The 20,351-nt window shown below is 52.8% G+C and overlaps 1 protein-coding gene across 2 annotated transcripts in view; it reads left to right on the forward strand.

The window, feature by feature from the left end:
* The window catches only part of EIF4B (eukaryotic translation initiation factor 4B), a 17,766-nt gene extending 635 nt beyond the window's left edge, over positions 1–17,131 (forward strand). Inside the window, exons 2-15 of one of the 2 annotated variants that reach the window (XM_085319975.1) lie at positions 7,509–7,646; positions 8,710–8,918; positions 11,453–11,569; positions 11,903–11,957; positions 12,556–12,699; positions 13,407–13,517; positions 13,888–14,067; positions 14,171–14,405; positions 14,749–14,867; positions 15,129–15,342; positions 15,565–15,632; positions 16,194–16,281; positions 16,408–16,480; positions 16,944–17,131. In XM_085319975.1, the coding sequence (XP_085176101.1) occupies positions 7,509–7,646; positions 8,710–8,918; positions 11,453–11,569; positions 11,903–11,957; positions 12,556–12,699; positions 13,407–13,517; positions 13,888–14,067; positions 14,171–14,405; positions 14,749–14,867; positions 15,129–15,342; positions 15,565–15,632; positions 16,194–16,281; positions 16,408–16,480; positions 16,944–17,024 (1,832 nt within the window). In that variant the 3' untranslated portion in view covers positions 17,025–17,131. The remainder of the gene's footprint in view (positions 1–7,508; positions 7,647–8,709; positions 8,919–11,452; positions 11,570–11,902; positions 11,958–12,555; positions 12,700–13,406; positions 13,518–13,887; positions 14,068–14,170; positions 14,406–14,748; positions 14,868–15,128; positions 15,343–15,564; positions 15,633–16,193; positions 16,282–16,407; positions 16,481–16,943) is intronic. The other variant, XM_085319976.1, reaches the window with a different exon arrangement.
* The last annotated feature ends 3,220 nt before the right edge of the window (positions 17,132–20,351 follow it).

Below are 20,351 nucleotides of genomic sequence, written 5' to 3' on the forward strand. Positions count from 1 at the left end.
GCAGCGGACGGGGGGGGGGGCCAGGCCCGGCGGCCTGTGCAGCGCGGCCGTGCGGCGGGCTGCAGGAAATGGTGGCAGGCGTCGCTGCGCGGGAGCAGCCTACCCTTGAGTCTCCTTGCGGGCTTCGGCCTCCTCCTCCTCCTCCTCCTCGCGAGCCGCCCTCCTTGCGCAGCGCTCCCTTGGCAAACGCCGGGAGCCGGGTTTCATTTTACCTCCGCGAGTTAACAGCTGGCAGGACGCACTGGGCAGAGCGCTGGGGTCTCGCCGTCCCTGCGGGGTGACAGTGTGCTAGCAGGCACGTCGAGGGTGCAGCCTTGGCCCTGGGTGGGTCTCCAGCCGCGGTTAAGGCCCTTTATTCTGCGGGATGCCCTCCCGCTCTGCGGGACAGCTTATTYTTCACCTATTCCTCCCCTTATGCCTCCAGTCACAGTAATAACAAGAGCCCCGGCTGTGGGGAACCCCTTTGTGTTAGCGCAGTTGGCTTTGTTCCACATGGTTCCYGAGAGAAGAGGCAGTGGAGCGTGCATGCTTTTTGTTGCATTTATTTTTCATAAGATGGTGGTAGTGTCGTGTCTGATGTATGTAAGATCGAGACACCAGTCTAAATAGGCAGAGGTTTTTTTTCCCTTTTCCCTTCCCCAAACTGTAATGTTCTCCAAACTAAGCATTATTTCATCCCTTTCCTTTTTTGAATAAAATACACGCTAAATTCACCACATGTTTACTGCAAGAACATTGCTTTCACTGTAGACTTAAAATATCAGGGGCACAGATTGGAACTGCAGTTCTCCGAAACTGAGACACTCTGTTCAATTTGCAGACGCCATTTGGAGTCCCACCAGCAAAACTGTAAGGTCCTGTATTTCATAGCAAAGCAGCAGGAGAAGGAAATGCTGAAATTGCTTGCTTTTTTTCCTCCCTTCTGTGGCTTCCCGAGCCAGTGTGTTTGTGGTTCACTGAAACCTGGCATCAGAACATGCATGTGCCTGACAAGACTCTTACAAATAAAATAAGGAAGACCTAAACCAGAGTAGTACGTTTAAATGTAATAGGAAATGTTGGTTGTACCTGATTGATCTTCCTTAAATTGCTTATTTGTGACTGCATTAAGTACCGTTCCCTTASAGCCTTCTCATTATTTTTGGCTTTGCTTGGGGAAGTACTCTTAATGAGTGAGTGTGAAGCAGCCTGTTCACTGGTGAAAGATCTTGGCTTGCAAAGCCAACAATAATAAAGTGACCATTCGTGTTTTGAAAGAGAAGGGTTAATAACAAATGCCTTTGCATTTCTCGGTAACTGAGGGTGGGCTTGTCGGGAATTGCTCCAGTTCCTTATCTGACGCCAAACAGACAGGTTCCCAGCCCCACAAGTCTGTCTTCAAGTCCAAAACAAAAGCAACTATGCGGTATCTCAGGGGCTGTGAGCTAGAGCAGAGGTATGGGATTTTGTTTGYCGCAGAGAGCGGTTGGAGAACTCTTTGCAGGATTTTGTATGACCCAGTTCCTTAACCGGTAGGTGTCAAAAACCTCCTTGCAGCTCTTGGCAGTTGACAGGAGGACCAGTRCCTTGCAAAGGGATGGCTGCGCTTTGGCAGGGTAAAAAGCTAACAAGAAGGACAGCTTTTGTTCAGCTTTTGTCCAGGTGGATTTTCCCTGCATTGTCTCCCAGAGCTGCGCGAGGCTTTGACGGATTTAGCGATGCAGAAGCAGCGCTGTTATTCTGCAACAGAAGTTGCTTCATACTGTCAGCTCCTGCCTGGGACTTGTCAGCCATTTGATGCAAATTGAGCAAACAGCCAGCCTGCAGGTTTTTGGAGACCAGTGGCTGCTAGTTAGTGGATCTGTTGTCATTTAGAAGGCATCATTGACACTGTGGGAGCAGCGGTGGGGAGGGCTGCCTGACTGTAAAACATACTGTTAGCCTCCTTTCTTTGTGAATGACACTTCTCTCTGGCAGGAGGGCATTTCTGCTTCGTTTTTCCAGGCAGTCACCGCAGTAGGTCGCTGCTGCTGATCTCCCAGCATTTTCATCCGTGGCTGACGTCATATTTCCATGAGTTTACCCTTGGCAAATGGAACTTTAACCATTCCAAAGGGCTAACCAGACTGCAATTCRCAGTGGCTATAGCTTCTGGCAGATGAGTATAGATTAAACCTTAAAGATGAGATTAAAAATCTGCATCAAAACATGGGGGTGCAGGCAACCATGCTTGCAGCTGGTAGTGAAAAGGTAACAGCACCCTGGCAGCGCCAGGCTCCGGGGGCTGGGTGTTGGGGAAGGACCCTGAACGGGTCCTGAAGAACCCTGGGGAAGGACCTAGAGCACGACAGCGCTCATGAGCGATCGTCCTCAAAATACAGCTGCTAACGCAGCACTGGGGAACTTGAGGGTGTCACCATCTGAGGTCCGACGCCTCTCAGCTGGACCATCCTGGTGGTGCCACGTTTTTTGTAGTCCCTGGGGTGCTGGTGTGTTGGGAATTGGTGCTTCGGGGCAAGAGGCATCACTAGGAAGGGACTTAACATGGAAACAAAGGGATCCGAGGGACCAGGGTGGGAAGCGGCTACAAGGCTTGAATATTTTGCATGCAGAAATTCAGATTCTAAGACCTACGCACTAAATATGTTTCTGAAAAATTTAGCTTGCRAGAGTCTGCTCTGCAACCCACACAGAACAGCTCCTGGAAGAGTTTTCGTGCCTCRGTAACCCAGCAGTGCACCTCGTTCGACAGGGCCTGGGCTCTGTGACTTCCCTTGCTGACCTGCAAGCCGTAGGAGGTTGCCAAGGGAGTTCAGCATCATCGTTCCTCGCGCAGACGCTGTAAAGGGGGTTTTATTGGGGAAACGGGGTAAATAAGGAGGTGCAAAGGAGGCTGCAGCTGCTGGTCCGCGGGGCCGCGTGCGTCTCGAATGGCAACCTGTGCCTGCCTGCAGCACAGCTGGGGTTGCAGCAGGATCGTGCTTTCCGTGCCTGTGTTGTGACTGGACAAAAACTACTTGTGTTTCCAGGCATTTTTCTCCCCTTAACAGAGCCATGAAGTCACAGTGCTGAGTCTGTGATTTCACTGCTGTTTCCGTGACAACTGAATGAGGCAGTAAAAAAAAAGAAAAACCCCTAGGACTGTGTGACTTAAGGCAGGATTTGGGCTGGGGGGGTGGGGGGGAGGGAGGGCAGGACCAGCAGCTAGAGCAAACTCCCCCTTCCCGGGCTCCGGCTCTGCCCGTTTCCCATGCAGGCAGCGGAGGAAGGTATGTACGTTTGGAGGAGTCGCTGCTCCTTTGCTGCGCTGCCCGTTCACACGTGCCAGAGCTGGAGCAGGGAAGGTTTCCTGGTCACTTCGCTGCAGTGCTCGTTCCGATGGTTTATTGAGCTCTGCGAGGAATTGTTTCAATGGAAACACCCAGCTTAAGTGTGTTCACATTACACTTGATGACGTTGCAGAGGTGCCCTGTGCAGCGAGCAAGGTGGCTTCGTGGCGCTGCCGGCTGCTTCTCAGCAAGGGCTCGCTCAGGGGTGGTGRGAGGTGTAGGTGGCATTGGGCTCACCCTCTGAAGTTGGTCTCCAGAGCATCTGTGTAGGTGTGGGGCACTGAAATGGAAGTTTCTGCAATCATTTTGGATCCTGTAATCTAGTTTGTGATGTCTGTGAGAGCGGGAAGTGGCCTGAGGTGTAGGAAGAAAACCAAGCGCTGAARAAGTTTTCCTGGGAGCATTACGGAGATCTTGCCACTCCTGAGGAACAGGCTGCATTAAAGAGGAAAGACAGAARCCAAGAACTAGTTGCTCTAGTGGTGGCTGGGGTGCATCAGGTGGGGCTCTCCTTGAGCTCTAGCAGGAGCTGGGGTCTCAGGGAGGGTTACATTTGACTCTTGCTCTGGTATTTTGACCCTCGCTGATCAGTGTTCAGATTTCCTTCAGCAGTGAGATCAGTGGAGAAYCATGGCCCAGGAGCGTGACCACCTCTGAATGAGTTCCAAATGCCTCGGAAGAAGAGCACAGTGCTATGCTTGCAGCTTCAGAGAGGTGTAGGGCCACTGTCCCAACACATCAGAGCCACGAAGGTGACAGCCAGAGGGGACCGGGAGGACCTGGGGAGAGCAGATAGGTGGTTTTTTAATTGCTGTCTGTCATTCCATGCTGCTCAGTGGTCACAACCTTAATGCAACCACCACCTGGAACAGAGCTGTAGTCTAGCAGTGGGGCTGAGCGCAGCTCAAAGGCCTGAGCAGATGTAAGCTTGTACCATCCTTCTGAGCCCTGTAGGAGCCCCTGGTGATGAGAAGAGCTCTGTGGGACTCCTCAGCCTCGCATCGCAGGAGTGCGAAGGATGTATCCGAGGACATGGCTGCTCTTCTGAGAGTTGACCCGTGCTTAGCAGGGTGCCCCAGCAGCTGGGTTGGGACGCAGCCTGCCTGAAACAGGGTGGCTTGCATCCTGCTGCGCAGCCTTATCTTTMAAATGCTGTTATCTAGAGGGCCTGGCTACCTGGGAGGCTGCAGTCTTGCTGACTGCGATGGGTGGAAACGCAGGCATTTATCTGCTGGGTGATTGATGTGTAGTGGCTAAAAGCTGGTATCGGTTCAGTACAACCTGCCGCTGGATTTCCCTTCGGCCGTAACAGAGCGCTAATAGTTTCTCCTTTGACTTGTATAGTTTCAGCGCGGGCAGCTCTGAACAAAAAACCTTCCAGTYTGCTGTTATTTAAGGTGAAAGAGAGGCTCATAGTGGGACTAGGTAACAGGCCTGGGGCAAAGACCACCAAACTGCAGGGTAAAAATAAACTTTTAGGTTTAACTGTTCTCTGTCCCTCTTGGGATCCTGATAGGAGATGTTTGAAATGAAGGTCTGGGGACAGAGCTGGAGAACGTGAGCTCTCTGCTAGCGTTTCTGGGCAGTGATTTTGCTTGTCAGGTATTTGAGATGCTCAGAGTGTGTTCAGGAGGGTGGAATGGCCGCACCTCCGCAATGCCCAGCGGACATAGCAGGGTAAGGTTTCCTGCTGTGCTAAAACCTGAACTTGAGGACAAAAGGAGATAGAATAACACACACAATTAGGAGGCCTGAGGACTGGGAATCAGGGCTGGCGTTGCAAATAGGCAGTCACTGTGTACCTGCAGCTTTTCACCGTCTTATTTCTGTGCCAAGTTTGTGCAGAAGATACTTGCAGTTGTTGTGCTGATGCTCATGGAGAAACGTTTGTGGAAGGACCGTTTTACCTCCTGTTCAGAGACCAGTCCCTCGTTCTTCCAGCTCTGAGCAAAGCRAATGGCAGGCAAGTGTTGGCTAATTAGAGATGTCAAATTAGTAGCCTGTAAAAGTCCATGCCTGTCATTTTTATGTTTATTAAGGGTGCTGTGACGTGTTTACCAATTAATTCTCACACTCTCCTGCCAGGAGGCTGGTAGGAGATCTGTGGTGTCCAAGAGTGCCAGAGTTTATTGTTTGTTCCTACCAAAGATAAGAGCATAWGTTTTCCAAAGCAATTAGTGGGTTGTGTTGTTGCCTTGTAGTACCTTAAAGTGGCCTGCCTTTTCTTACTTCCAGAAGATGAGWGCTGAAGTACTTGTTAAAAACCCTGCAGACTAGGCATCTGAAGTCACAGCATGCTCCTGAAAAAGCTGGGCTGAGGTTACTCTCGGAGCTTCCTTAATTGCCTGAAATCCTGCCCTGTCTTCCACGCTCAGCCCTAAGGCMGTGCTTTGAAATTAAGACTGCTTCCTGAAAATTTTTCTAGACAAATGCAGGCTTGTGGAGCTGGGTAATTCCTGGCCCCTCTGGTAGTTTCGGGAACGTGAGCGTTTGCGTGTCCCACGACAGCAGAAACATTGCCGACGCACTTAATTACCCCTTGTGCCTCTGAGTTTTTGTGTGGCTAAAATGACTGACCCTAGTGTTACGTTCCAGTGGGATGCAGTTTGCTTGTGTCTCTGAGGAGGGTTTTTTCTTTGGTTTTCAGCAATGCCCTTGGTGCTCTGCCTGGAAACACATTTCAGAGGTAAATGTGCTTTTGGCCTGTGCTCCAAGGGCCGCAGGGGGGCAGTAGTGCTCCCCATAAGGAAAAACACTGAATTTTGTAACTGCATCACACCCATCCTCCTAAAAATAGTCTGGATTCTCTGGAGCTGTTCAAAGCTGTTGGAGCCCATCGCGGCACACGTCTTTTGTCAGATGGTTGCGAAGCCTCGACAAAAAAACACCTACGGAGCCACAGTCACTTGCGGTTGCTCCTTGCAGAGCCGAAAGGTCCCGAATCCCCAGCCTGCAGGAATTAGGAAAGCAGCTCAGCAAAGCAGCTTGCTTCTAATCTGTGATGGCTTTCTGCCGTGTAAACAGAGTTCGCTTTTCGTCCCCAGAGAGTTCGTTAAGATGTCGGCTAGGACAGCCAGCCAGCTTCTGGCTCTGGATCCAGCTCAGTTGGCACTGGCCGTGGGATCGCTGTGCTGGGCTTCGCCACATCTCTGGTTCTTGCTGCTTGTAGCCTGAGAAGCGTTGGTTGAACCTATCCCTGCAAAGACTGCTCTCCTCTCTTTATCGCCTCCTCCCTGAAAATAAACAGCCGATCGCCATAGGGAGACTTGTGCGTACACGTGTCCGGCAGAGCATGAGTGCTTCAAGYGGCAGGAGTCCCGAGTATGAATTTGTCTCGTGCTCAAAAGTTAAAAATAAGAGAAGGATCAGGTGGCGTTTTCCTGCCACACTCCCCCATTCACGGAGTGCGGATTGGGTGACTTGTTTATGTTGATGAGTGTTTCAGCCATACGGCGATGGCTCAGATTTTGTTTGGAGATTTCTGTGCAGGCGGTGGCTGGTGCTGCAGCCTTTTCTACAGAAGCAGCACAGGGTTTAAGTTAGCCCAGGAAGGTTGGGCAAGCAGATGTGTCTGAGCCTAACGCCGTTTCAGGGCTGAGGACTGAATTCCTGTGAGCATTGTTTTGGGCTGAGGAAAGGAGAAGAGTTGAGAGGGACAAGGAGGAGAGCTGGGGAAGGTTAGGTTGTTTGGCAAGCAGCAGTCGCCTCTGCTGGAGGATCCTGCTCCATCTCAGGGTTTTACAGACCGTGGTGAAATGAATCTCTGTGTGTGTCACGTCCCTGCTGAACGGGGCTGGGCTGAAGTAAAAGCCAGGACTTCCTAATTAATGATGTGGGAGTGTCGGAAGGTGGGAGGTGAACATCCAACAGGAATTGCAGGGGAGGTTCACAGAAAGGGGCCTGCTGGTCTCACGGGGCAGGCGGAGTTAGGCTAACGCTGCTTGACAAAGAGGCGGATTTCATGGCGCTCTGGGTGTGGTGTTGTGTGTCCTGCTTTGCAGATGAGCTGTCAGATCTCTTCCCTTCTGCTCTTGGGGTGTTCTCAGCCCAAGATGACAAGTTGCCCCAGAGCAGCTCAAAGCTGCGTCCCCCTCTAGCACCCATAAACCATTCAGATTAGTCCTTGTTTCCTCACTGAAACAGAATGAGGCTGTTCCAGGACATTACTTACTCAGGTCCTTCTCTCTTTTTCTCTGACAGCTAAGAAGAAGAACAAGAAGGGCAAGACCCTCACTCTGACGGACTTTCTGGCAGAGGATGGTGGTGGTGGCGGTGGACCTACCTATATTCCCAAACCAGTCAGCTGGGCCGACGAGACAGATGACCTGGAAGGAGATGGTACTGTCCTTTCCCAGCTCTCAGGAGTACGCGGCTCCCAAACAGCTCTTTAACAGTAAAACACTGAAAAGTCTCTTGGCTTGCAGCATGAAAGGAAGAAGTTCTCCACTTCTGGCTTCCTTGCTGTGCTTGGCAGCGCTATGCAGAGTCAGTTTGCCCACAGATAGATTCTCCCTCTGTCCCTTACACAGCAGGGGGAGAAGACTGGGTGTGAAGTGTTGGTAACTACACCACTAATGACTTCTGATTTATCAATTTGATGTTGAGTCAGTTGACCGTATCCTTTAACAGCTGATGATCCAAAATAAAACCTTGAAGCGTTATGAAATTTGCTAGTTGTTTCTTTTCTAGGTAGTAATKAAGCTCAGAGAATGAACCGAATTCTTGCTGTGAATGGGGCTCACAGTCTAGAGAAGGTAGTGGGGAGGGAGAGTTGACCATGGCCTACAGCACCCGCATGGGGAACGGGAATTGGATAACATGACAGCCAGAGATGTAGCACAAACTGGCAGATGGAAGAAGAGACTGGGCAAATTCACAGGAGGAGCAAAGCAGAGAAGTTTAATAGTCAGGGTGATGCCCCACTGGAACAGGTCAGCACTTACAGTGAATTTTCCCTGTGAAAACATTAATATCAAACTGTGGTATTTTTCCACAAGACATGATGTAATTTAAACAAGAGTTAATCCTGGGAAGACTTAATGCTTTGTTGAACAGGTCATCAGTCTAAAAGATCGTTCTCCCTTGCAGTTTTAGTCTGTCACGGTTTTTCCTTGGTGGCTGGCGCTTGGCTGCACCTTCTTGTGCCTTTTGTGCAGTTTTCTTCTTGCATGCATTAAGGAGAAGTCATGCTAGCACATCGAGAACTGTTGCTTTATCATTAGTGAACTGTCAGACAGTTCACCCATATCAGGTTAACTTCAAGGCTTTAACATGAAGCTCCTTAGTTGTAAAGTGTGAGTTGCTGCTGCTTGCACCTTGCAGGACAGTGAGGATGTGGCATTTACAGTAACTAGTCTGTAGTTGTGTTTTGTTTGGGTGACTTGCAAAATTTCTTTCTTAGTTTCCACCACTTGGCATAGTAACGATGACGATGTGTACCGGGCCCCTCCGATCGACCGCTCCATCCTGCCCACCGCCCCACGGGCTGCTCGGGAACCCAATATAGACAGAAGTCGCCTCCCAAAGTCACCCCCTTATACCGCCTTTCTGGGAAACCTGCCCTATGACGTGACGGAAGAATCCATCAAGGACTTCTTCAGAGGACTCAATGTGAGTAACAGCTAAGAGTGTGGCTTGAAGAGCGCTCTGCCAGTTGGGGCTGTGTGGCAGGGTGGTGCTGTGGGTGTAACAGCGAGTTGTGGACCATAAATTCCGTAATTTGGATGCTGCAATCCCTGTTCCTAACTGACTGGGTAGCGTAGTGAGGACATACAGATTGCAGGTTGAATTGGCGAGCCCAACCCAGTCTTGGAGCAAATGTGACGGAACAGAGGATCCAGAAGTGTTGTTGCAGTAGTTGTTGGCTCCCAGCTCCTGTGCCGTAGCTCCTCAGGCTCACAGCGTGTAGTGTGTGTTGGTGCCTATTGCTCCGTGATGTCTTGCTGCATATCAGCTCCGAAAGGTGTGTTTGTGTCTGGAGCCGGTTGTGAAGGGTGTTTTCCGGGCCTGTCTTTGGAGGGAGTGTTTCCCTGCTGTGGCTGTCGGAGTGCTTGGGGCTCCTCTCCCGGAGGAAGCTCCCTTGCTGGGACACSCCTAGCAGAAGGGCAAGTCGGCAAGTAGAGCTTTCAGTACAGCTTTCTTAAAGACTGGACTGCAAGGATTGGATCAGCGTAGGCTGACACCTCCTGTGAGCAATGTGAGTGAATCTGGAGGAGTTTCCCAGTTGGAACTCACTCAAGATGCTTCCTGCCCCATGGCCGAGAATAGAAGCTGCTCCCAGGGAGACTGGATCTGCTGTGAAATGTCTTTCCCCCCGCCCCAGCTTTAACAGTGTTTGAGCCCTTTATTCAGGAAGGAGATAGGGAGGGAGAAGGAGAGAGAGCACGTTAGCAATGAGAAATGGTTGCTTCCTTTCCTCTAAAGGTCAGTGTGTGAAATACAGCTCGTCACGTCACTGGGTCTCGAATCCAACATTACCCGCACGACAGCGTGCTGTGCTGATTGCAGCAGATTGTTCCTCACAGGCAGAGTGACACTGCTTACCTATATCTTCTATTTTCAGCTTGTTTTTCTAACCTCTTGTGCCTGCTGAGGCAGCATCCACTCCTCCTTGGGAGGTAGTAGCACAGGTGAAACTCCTGTACGGGAGCTGTGAGTAGGAGGGAACTGAGAAGCCACAGCCAACTCTAGACAAATGTTTTTGTCATGCTGCGTAGCAGGGTCAGATGCTACGCAGGAAAGTAAGAGGTAATGTGCAATGAGTCTGGGATGTTGAGGCTGTTCTGTGCTCGCAGCTGAGCAGTGCCCAGAGCAGGTGGGTGCCCAGCTGCTGAGGAGGCAGAAGGCATCTTCCTTGTGGAGTCATCTCGGATGACAATATGCAGCTGCGTTGTCTGCTGGTGTCCGAGGCATTGCTGCTCCGCAGGCAGCTCTTGCGCCGTCCTGCTGGATGCTTGGCTTGGTGCTGAGGGTTTTAGGAAACAGCTGGAGCTCTGTTGTGATGGTCTGAGCAGCACAGCCGGACTTCCCTGGCTACTCAGGTGTTCGTTGCAGCAGGAGGTGAGCTGCCTTACTGYCTTCTCGGAGTCCAAGCCATCTTGCTGCGGAGACATTGTGTGGGGTGGCAGGGAGTTGCAGTGAAATAGTAAATACAGATTTTTGCTCCTGGGCTTTGCCTTCACGCTTGCAAAACAGTCATTTGCTCCACATCAGTCACTTGGAGCTCCCTGCCCAGCCACTCCTGTTGCTTGTCTGAGTGATGGCTCCTCACATGTGGTTCATCTGAATGCAATTTGTTCCTTTATCAGAATGTAATGAGCTCCACAGTCTGCTGCTTCCAGGCCTCTGAGCAGGAAGTGACCTGGGAGCAACTGCACTTTGGGAACTTAACTCAGATGAGGAAAGACTGTAGAAGGCATTAGTTCAAGAGACATCTGATAGARCCAGGAAGCGATGCTGAGAGCTTAAAGCATACAGTACTGTGTGACCAGAGATTACACGTGCCCCTGCAACATGCAGCCTAGCCTAACCTCCTCTTTCTGCCCAGCAAGTTCTCTTTGCAGCTGGGAATAAAACGGCAGCGGACCTGTACTGTGTGGCATGAAGAAACTTTGCTGAGCAGATCAGAAACTGGCTTTAGACAAGAACTTTCTAAGGAGCCTGAAATGAGTTGTGAAAGTTGGCAGGATGTAAGGGCTTGAGGAGCCCACATTTGATCAGGTTGTTAAATGTTGTACTGGGGGCACAGACTAGCCAGATGTACAGTCTGCTAATACTGCTGCTGCTCTGTACCACCTGCCGCCCTCTGAACAGAGCTGTTCTGGCTCTTCAAACACCTATTTCTCACTGGAGCTGTTGGAAATCTGCACTTACTGAGGCTGACAGCTGGAAACCTCTTGCCAGTACCAAATTCTTCTCTTCAGATATCAGACAGTAGCACTTCTAGAGGGAACCTGTTGTGTGTTAGAAGGAAAAGTTAATCCTTCCTTTCCCTGCTCATTGTTGAGAGGACTTATTCAAGCCATTGATTGTAGTATGTTATATGGTCTCCAATAACTTGATCCTTTTCCAGTGGACTCAAAGCATCATAGCAACACCAAGGAGCCAGAGTCTAATGAAAACTTTCCTCTTCTATTTGTCTGCAGATAAGTGCTGTACGTTTGCCACGGGAGCCTACCAATCCAGAGAGGTTGAAAGGTTTTGGATATGCTGAATTTGAAGACATAGACTCCTTGCTCCAGGCTCTGAGCCTCAATGAAGAGGTGAGTTGAAACCTGATTGAACAGGAGTGGTGGGCGCAAGTCCCCAGATGTCATCCTTTCAGATCAGGCACGTGGGCCCCGGTGTTGTGTAACCTTGCGCGCTGAAGATGTGTTATGAAGTATCTTCTTGTAGAGGGGCATGTTAACACTGCTTAAGAAAGACTTAAGTGGGGAAGAAAGCCCTTTTGAGGGCCATCAAGTCCCCAGGAGAGCCCCCTGTGCTGTAAAAGCTGTCTGCTTTGTGTGCTGTGTTCAGGCTTCGTCCCAGTATCAGCTGTTCTCACCCCTCTGCGTCTTCAGGCTGCAAGGCTGATTTCTTGGTGTTGTTTTCAGTCTCTAGGGAACAGAAGAATACGAGTGGATGTTGCTGATCAAGCTCAGGATAAAGGTGAATACTGTACTAGGTCACGGTCTTCTCTTCGCATCGGCTGACTCGGTAACCACRTCTTGCACTGAATTTTTGAGCAGCCTGACTAAAGGAAGACAAATCACTGCCATCATGATCAATCTGCCATATGCTCGAGATACGGCGGCACAGGTGGCTAGTTGGCAGCCTTACCTTTCTGACCCAGCAAATGTGCCAGTGATTTGGAGTCCTTCAGGCTGAACGCTGAGTCTGAACCTTGCTTTAGTCCCGTGCCTGGGCTCAGCTCCCGCGTGCTTTGCCAAACAACGACCCGGCTGGGAGGTTTTGCCTGCTGGCACTTATCTAATAATGATGTGTTGGTCCCTCCCACACTGTGTACTGTCTGTATCTCACTAATTGAGTCAGCCACGGGCTGTTGTCTTTTCAAAGCGTTGGCGGTTCATACTGATACATCAAAAGGAAAGCAAAGCTGTGAATTCAGGGGCTGTATTGTCCTCAGCGCGTTTTAAATCACTGATTTTTTGCCCATGCTGAATCTGAACTGTGCTGTCACTCAATTCACCAGTTACAGCTGCTGTTAACTGCCTGCAAGCTTGAACTTCTTTTCCTTCCCRTGCAGATCGGGATGATCGCTGCTTTGGCAGGGATCGTGATCGCTTCCGTGACTCGGAGAGATTCGAGAGCGACTGGAGGGCCCGTCCTGCCACTACCGATAGTTTTGATGATTACCCGCCACGCAGGGGCGACGACAGCTTTGGAGATAGTGAGTTGGCAGCAAGCCATGTGTTTGTTCTGTTGCTGTCCTAACACAATGATTAACCTGAGGTTCTTTGGCCCATCTTGAGGGGATTTGAAAGATAGGTCAGCTTTTCATCAGAGAGAAGGGTGATGTAAGCCATTTCKGGGCAGGAATTTACATCCCCTTTGGAGAACTCATAAGGTTTCTGCATCAAAAAAGGGATTCCAGTCTCTCCTGTCTAGCATCTGATCAGGTCATCCATAATCATAGATACTTCGCTCCGCTTCTTCCCTGGCAAGCAGATTCTCTGCAGAACTTTCTGGTTGCTTCCCCTGCATTTGCAGACCAGAGCTTTATCAGGAGGCAAATCTGCTGTGTCCTTCTATATGGCTAGTTTTTCCTCATTTCCATTGTTTCCCCTGAAAATCAGCATTATCTTGGTGTCTGGGTGTGCTTTATCATGTTCTGTGTGTGACTAAACACTAGCAGAGTAACTACTTATAGTTAATTCTCTGGAGAGGTTATTGTGAGGGCAGATGGGTCAGTTCTGCTGTCACCCTTCAGAAGAGCAGTGAGATTTCCTGCTTTGCAAGGGGTTTGTGACTATTACAGTAGCAAGCACAGGAAGATCCTTGCCAGTACCTGCCATCTGAGCTCTTAGATGGCAGATAACATGTTGGGACAGTGTTTTAGAAGTGTCAGGCGCCTGAACCCTCTTCTCCTGCCTCTAGGGTATCGGGATCGCTATGACGATCGGTATCGTGATGGCCCACGGAGGGATATGGACCGTGGYTTTGGGGGCAGGGATCGCTACGATGACCGCAGTAGAGATTATGACCGAGGTAAGGTGTTTCAGACAGACTGCCAGGGAAGAGAGGGTGAGGATGAGCTTCTGCCCACACAGTTTGAGTTCYGCTGGTGACACACCAGCTATGTTGACAAGCTGTCCAACACAGTACAATCCCCCTCTTGTAAATGGGGAAAGGGGTATGGGAGATGAACTGTTGCTTTTCCCCTTCAGGCAACTTGAATCTCTGATGTGCCTAGCCCTGCCCTAGTCCTTATCAGAACCCTGGTGTGGTCCAAACTTCAAGACATTTGTGTGTAGAAGATGCTACCCTGCAGGGAGGGCTGCCACCTCTGCACCCCAGCCAGCCTCGGGGGTGGCACAGCATCAGCAGTAATGGGGCAGGGTTTCMTCTTCTCCTGCAGGCTATGATTCCAGGATAGGCAGTGGCAGGAGGGCCTTTGGCAGTGGGTATCGCCGGGATGATGACTACCGAGGGGGTGGTGACCGCTACGAAGACCGCTATGACCGACGGGATGACCGGATGGACAGGTGGAATTCACGGGATGATTACGGCCGGGATGATTTCCGGCGTGAGGACAGAGGTAACAGCTTTGCTTGAGAGGGCAGAGGGAAGCTGACCAGCAGCTCTGCTGAGAGCTGTTTGGAGCAAGTTCCATGCTCGTTCACCCTGATCTCCATCCCTAGGTCCCACTCAGAGGCCGAAACTGAACCTGAAGCCCAGGAGTGCACCCAAGGAGGAGGAGACCTCTGTGGCCCCCGCACCCCAGTCCAGCCGGGCTGCCTCCATCTTTGGGGGGGCCAAGCCTGTGGACACAGCTGCCAGGGAGCGCGAAGTGGAAGAGCGRCTACAGAAGGAGCAAGAGAAGCTGCAGCGCCAGCTGGAGGATGACAAGAGGATAGAAAGACGGCCCCGAGAGAGGTGGGCAGGGAGCAGGGCTTTGCCAGCGATGTGCTGACCATGGGCATGTGGGGATGTGCCAGCCAGGTACTTCAGATGATGTCCACGGAGCTGGGCGGTCCCTTGGACAGTCTGGGATGCGAAAGGTTGATGCTGCTATGGGCTTGTTTCTGCCTTTCTGCTTTTCTTTCCCCCCTTTTATTTTATTTTGTCTCCTGGGGATGGTGTTGGTAACGTCTCTCAGGGTGCTGTAAACCCACTTGCAAATCCTCCCTACCTGGGTCCTGTCCATGCACGTGCTCCTCCCCGTGTTGCCCCAGCAGCTCCCTAGCACRCAGTCAGACCTCCTCTCCCTTCGGCACAGGCATCCCAGCTGGCGAAGCGAGGAGAACCAGGAGCGATCACGAACAGGGAGCGAATCTTCGCAGACTGGCAACTCTGGTCCCCCCGGCACCTCTGTGGGAACTGGCCCAACAGGCAGAAGTAAGTYGGGGGCACGGTGGCCCTGAGCCCAGCCCCACCTGCCACATAGCAGCGGCTTATGGCTGAAAGCCTTGTCCACGGGATTCTAGCTCACGGCACAGACTGCATATAGGTGCTCTTTCCAACTAATCCTACATTCGTACGTATCTGTTGCGGAAAAGCAGGGACCAGGAGTGGCTGGGAATGTTTGTGCATCTGTCACAAAGCGTACACGCTGTCCCTGTCCTGCTGCTCTGCTCACTGCCGCCATCTTCCCTGCAGCCACACGAAGGAGGGAGAGCGAGAAGTCTTTGGAGAATGAAACCTTCACTAAAGAGGACGATGCCCCATCTCCCACCTCCAAACCTCGAGAGGAGAAGCAGCCTCTGAAGGTGATGCCTGCACCACCACCGAAGGAGAACGCCTGGGTKAAGCGAAGCAGTAACCCCCCTGGCCGCTCACAGAGCTCTGATTCAGAGCAGCACTCTCCTACAAGGTTAGTGCCAGGGCTGAAGAGGCTCTGGAGTGTGTCCTGGGCTTTAGCCCTCTAGATCCTCTGTGCCAGGAGGCTGTTAAAGCCACCAGAGTCTGGTCTGTCCCGATGGTAGTTAGTGTTCCTGTTGCCCAGGGATCAAGCCTCCCCAAGCAGCAAATGGTTCTCCCTGATCTTAGCCACCTTGTTCTCTAGATCTTCATATTTGCGTTCTTTATTCCCCAGTGGCAGCCAGACAGCACCAAGCCTGCAGTCGGAAGATGGGACACCCTCAAAGAATGCTCACAGGAAAGGTAAGGCAGGGTTGATGCCAGCCCTCAGGATTGAGGGCAATGTGCCAGTGCACTGCCTTGTGAGAGAAGAGGGTTTGCAATGCTTAGCTCTGGAAATGCAAGATATTCCTGGCTCTAGGAGTAGCGGGTATGTGACTTAAGGCTCTGTAAGCAAAGGGGATCTTAAAACTTCATCCAGGGACTAGCTCAGGGTTGTTTTCTATCCATTGAAGCGTGCGGGTAGGATGAGGAAAGCAATTCAAGGGAACTGCCAAAAGGATAGGAACTTGAGAACTGGCAAAACTGTCTGTGTTGGAAAGGGCACAGASTAGGCGTTGGCCTGGGGGCTTAGGGCTGCCAGCGCTCTCCAGAGCGGAAGCCCAGGCCAGGATGTGAGGCTGGAGACAGAGTGGTGTGCGGGAGGATTGGGCAAAGGTGAGGCAGGATGGAACAGTGTTCTTCTGACAGCATCCAGCAGCCCTCAGTTCTCGCAGCTTGTGGTGGCACACCTGAGGGCGCTGGGCGGTCTGCATGGGTGGTTGAGGGGATGATGTGAGACCTCCTGGCTTTTCTGCCCTTCAGGAGATGAGAACAAACCGGACGGTGGGAAGGAAGGTGGTTCAAAGGTCCGAAGCGGGAGCTCCAGCCGTGGCCCAGGAGATTCAGATAGGTAGGTGGCCCTGGGCTCTCACCGCAGCATCCACGCTGGCTTTTGGCGAAAAGCCTGGCTCCTTAGCAGTCGGCAAGCTGACCGCCTCCTCAGCACCTCAGCCTAACTGGACTCTGATTCTTACAGGAAAGAAAGCAGAAAGGATCATGACGCAAGACCTGCATCTGAGCCAAAGAAACTTGATGAGAACCCAGCCTCCGTAAGCATCTTACCTGCTAGCCGCGGGTTTAGAACAGTGGTGTCTGCGAAAGGGTACCGGGCTYGTGCCTCGGGACGGGGTTGGGGCTTGGAATACCTGGGTTCAGTTCCCAGCTGCGCCTTAAAGCCCCTGCGTACAAATTGTTCCTGTTTGCATCTGGGATCTTTAAATCTTGGATGGCAGGAGGTATGGGAGGGAAAGAGGTGGGTGGAAGAGCTATGAAATAATGAGTCTGACCAGACTTCAGCACCTTTTGCAGTGATATGCTGTAGTTTGCCTGGTATTGACGTGTTGACCCGTGCTTGGGCTGAGTCCTGGTCTTAGATCACCAGTGGGGCAAGATCRGCCCCTTCTTCTAGATGGAGACCTGATTTTTCTTCTTTTATTTTTTTTTCTTTTTTTGCTTGATAGTGAGGCTCGTGTTTAACATAATACATGTCTCTCTTGGACCCTTCTCTTTCAGCAGTTCAGCCATGCTAGCAAGTATGCTGCTCTGTCAGTAGATGGCGAAGATGATGGTGAAGATGAAGAATGCGCTGAATAAAATCTCCAGGCCCTGCGCTGTCTCCGAACTAGTTGCCACCTGRGATCATTCGGAGAGTAAAACCAAACCTCTATCCAGACAAGACAGAAATAAAACCTAAAACTCAACATCTCCTGGAGACCTTTCTTAAACTTTTTTTAAAAGAAAAAAAAACAAAACAAAAATCAAATGCAAAGTACAAAAAAAAAGGAAACAATCTCTTGCATGCTGCTGCAGCCTTTAAAGTATTGAACTAACTGGAGAAACCTCCGCAAAGAGTAGCGAGAGAAGTGCAGGTTTTTCAAAGGAAAGCCCCTCYGGCTTGTCCCAGAGCCGAGGACTCGGAGCAGCTTGTCCCAGAGCCTAGGTCCCGTCAGATAGTGCGGATGTAAACGCGGTAGCCAGGGGCTCTGGAGAGGCGTGAGCGCTTTGAGCAGTAGGGCAGCTAAGGAAGAACTGGCTTTTCTCGCTCATCTTCTTGCTAGCCTAAAATGGATGAATTCTGCAACGCTACCTTAAATAAAAGATCACCTTGAAGGTAGGGCTATGTAGTCTGAGGTTCTTCTAGCCTYCTTTGAGGGGCTGTCTCCTCTCCAGTGCAACACCAAGCATTGCCCCGTGCCGCGAGGGAGGAGGCTGCCGTGCCAGCACAGGGGGTGAGGCCYCTGCGTGGGGAGGGGGAGTGTTGGATTGAGCCTGTCTCTGCGCTTCGGAAAGCCCGCCGGTGCCTTGGCTATCACTGGGCTGTCGTAGTTGTTGGATGCCTCAGCTGGGGCCACCCTATCCTGAACGGAACGGGCAGGTTTTCCCTGAGGTGGGGGAAGTGTCCAATACCTTGTTCAGGAACGACCGGAGCGCCGCAAGTCCTGTGCACGCTGCAACCAAGCTGCTGGAGGCTCTGCTGGTATTCTGGAGTGCGGACTCGATACCTTCCTCCAGCTTGGCGGGGAGCAACACGGCAGCAGGTAGAAGCGTCCGTTCCTGCAAGGTATCGGCATCCCCTTGGGCACGACCTCTTCTCCCTCTTCTCTCTTCCTCCTCGCTTGCCTGGGCATGAGGAGCTAGCGCAGTGCTCGGGAGTTTCGCCTCCCCTCACCCGATACCTGCTTCTCCCGGGCGCCTTCCTTTGGGCAGGCAGATGCTGGCAGCCCCTTGGCAGGAGCGACGCTCCCCAAGCCCTGAACCGCTTGTAGTGAAATAACCTGGAAAATTGGCGCGATCTTGAAATCTGAAACGTTTAAGCAGAATGTCTCCCCTTCGCCAGATCGCCGACAGCCGGGTCGGCGCCTACCCGCGACGCGAGGCTTGTGCAGGCCGCGGGGGGGACGTGGGGCCCAAAACGTAGGGGAGACCAAACCTCGGGGAGAGGCGCGGAGGAGCGACCCGCCTGCTGCCTTGCCCCTCTCCCATCAGAGCTGCCGGCAGATCCTCTTCCCCGCGTCAACTTGGTGCCGCTGAGACGCTTCAGCAGCTGCCGTCGGGTGACGTGGGGTGATTATTATTTTTTTTTTTTAGCTAGTTCAAGAAAATGTGACACCAAGGGGACAGCTTGTAGGCAGGATCTAGAGACTGCGCTTCAAAATCTGCCCCGAGAGCGGAGCTGRCCTTCCCACCGCGGCGGTGCCGGCGGTCTCGGCTCCGCTCGGGGGCGGCTGTTGCCGAACCACGCGGGGAGGGAGCAGCGCGCCGCTCCCAGCCCTTTGCTGGCAGGGCAAGTTCACTCCTTGCATTTTACACGTTCTGAAGATAAAAATGTAAAATTTGTACAAAATATCTTCTATGAAAATGATTTGTAACCTGTAGTGGACTTCCTGGGAGATGTCTTTTATTATGTAAACCCTCCCCCCACCTTGATTTGCCTTTTATTTCCCCCTTTTTTTTTTTTTTCCTCCAATAAAACTAATCTTTAAAATACCCTTCACTGCCCAGCTCGTCTGCAAGTCTCTCGCCCTGATGCTCCGCCGCAGTGGGCTGGGCTCTCGCCTCGCTCCTCTCCTGGCCGCTGCCAAAAAAGAGGAACCCTCAGAGCTGCTTTTTAAGCCTCTTTACCCCGTTTTAAGGAAGGTTGGCCGGGCCCTGAAGGTCCCGGGTCCCTCGTCTCCGCTGTCAGCACTGATTTCTTGCTGCCACCAGAGGGTGGCCTTAATCCAGCCTGGCCCGGCCCTAACCCTCCTCCTGTCCTTCTCCAGGGCTGGCGCTACCCCCTCACTCCCAGAAATAATCCCCGACCAGAGGCCGGGGTGATGGGCAGGCTCTGCCCTCCTGCCTCCAGCGAGGGCCGTGGGTCGGAGACCTCCCCGAAGCTTTGCGGCCGCGGGCAAGGGGAGCGGCGGCGGGGGAGCTCCGCGCGGAGAGCCCCGACTCGCGGCACCCCTGCGGCTCTTTCGCCGGAGCCCGGCGAGCTCCTGCCCCCTCCGGGCTCCTGCCCCCTCGGCGCGAACCTCTGCCCGCCTCCGCTCCGCGGCGCGAGCGCCTGAGCTCATTCCTGGCTCCGCGCTCCAAAACTGACGGGATTAAGTACCTGTATCCGGCCTCTGCCTGAGCTTCCTATCTATAAACTGGAGATGATAGCGCTGCCCTCGCCGAGGGGGCCCGGGAGCCTGGGGGTGGCTCCGGCTCCGGCTCCTCCGGCGCTCGCCTTTTCTCGCTCCCGAGCGGCCCAGGGTGCAAAGCCGCCGGCGGAGCCGGTGTCGGTGCGGGACCCTTCCCCGCCGGGCCGGCTGCGAGCTCCCGGCGCTGGAAACCGCTGCTTGCAGAGAACACCGGCGGCCTTGTTGATCCTGTTTCCTTTAAAAAAAAAAAAAAAAAAAAAAAGCACCTTGGGCCCAATTTCAGGCCATGTTTTCGCAGGAGAAACCAACACTATCTCGGCCTTCTCGGCGCGTACAATTAAGGCTCTGTGCTCGCTCCCGGGGCTTGGATGGCTGCGGCGGCGTTCGGGCCAAGTCTCGCCCCGGCCTCGCCAGGCTGCGAGCCGGGGTTGGGGAGGGGGGGGGTGAACAGGGCTCCCTTCGCGGGGCGGCTCGTCCCCGCCGGCACGGTGCCGGCCGGGGCTCGCCCCACCGCTGGCGCGGGCTATGGGGATGAACGGCCTTCGGGTCGAGCCTGGGCGGCGGAGGAGGAGGAGGAGGAGGAGGAGGAGGGTGCCGAAGCAGGCAGGGAGCCGCCTGGCGCCCCGCTTTGCTCCCGCGTCTCCCCAGCACGGAAAGCACCGGCCAGGAGGGACGGGGCGAAGCAAGTGCCCGGCTCGGGCAGCTCGGTGGGCGCCGGGGGGGGACCCTCTTCCCCGGCGTGGGGGCCCGGCCGAGCGCTTGCAGTTATCGCCCCGCCGCGGCTCGCTGCCTCGCG

This window comes from Rhea americana, unplaced genomic scaffold (genome assembly GCF_003343005.1).
Source record: "Rhea americana isolate MKP2758 unplaced genomic scaffold, rheAme1 scaffold_606, whole genome shotgun sequence".
NCBI classification, from domain to species: domain Eukaryota; kingdom Metazoa; phylum Chordata; class Aves; order Rheiformes; family Rheidae; genus Rhea; species Rhea americana.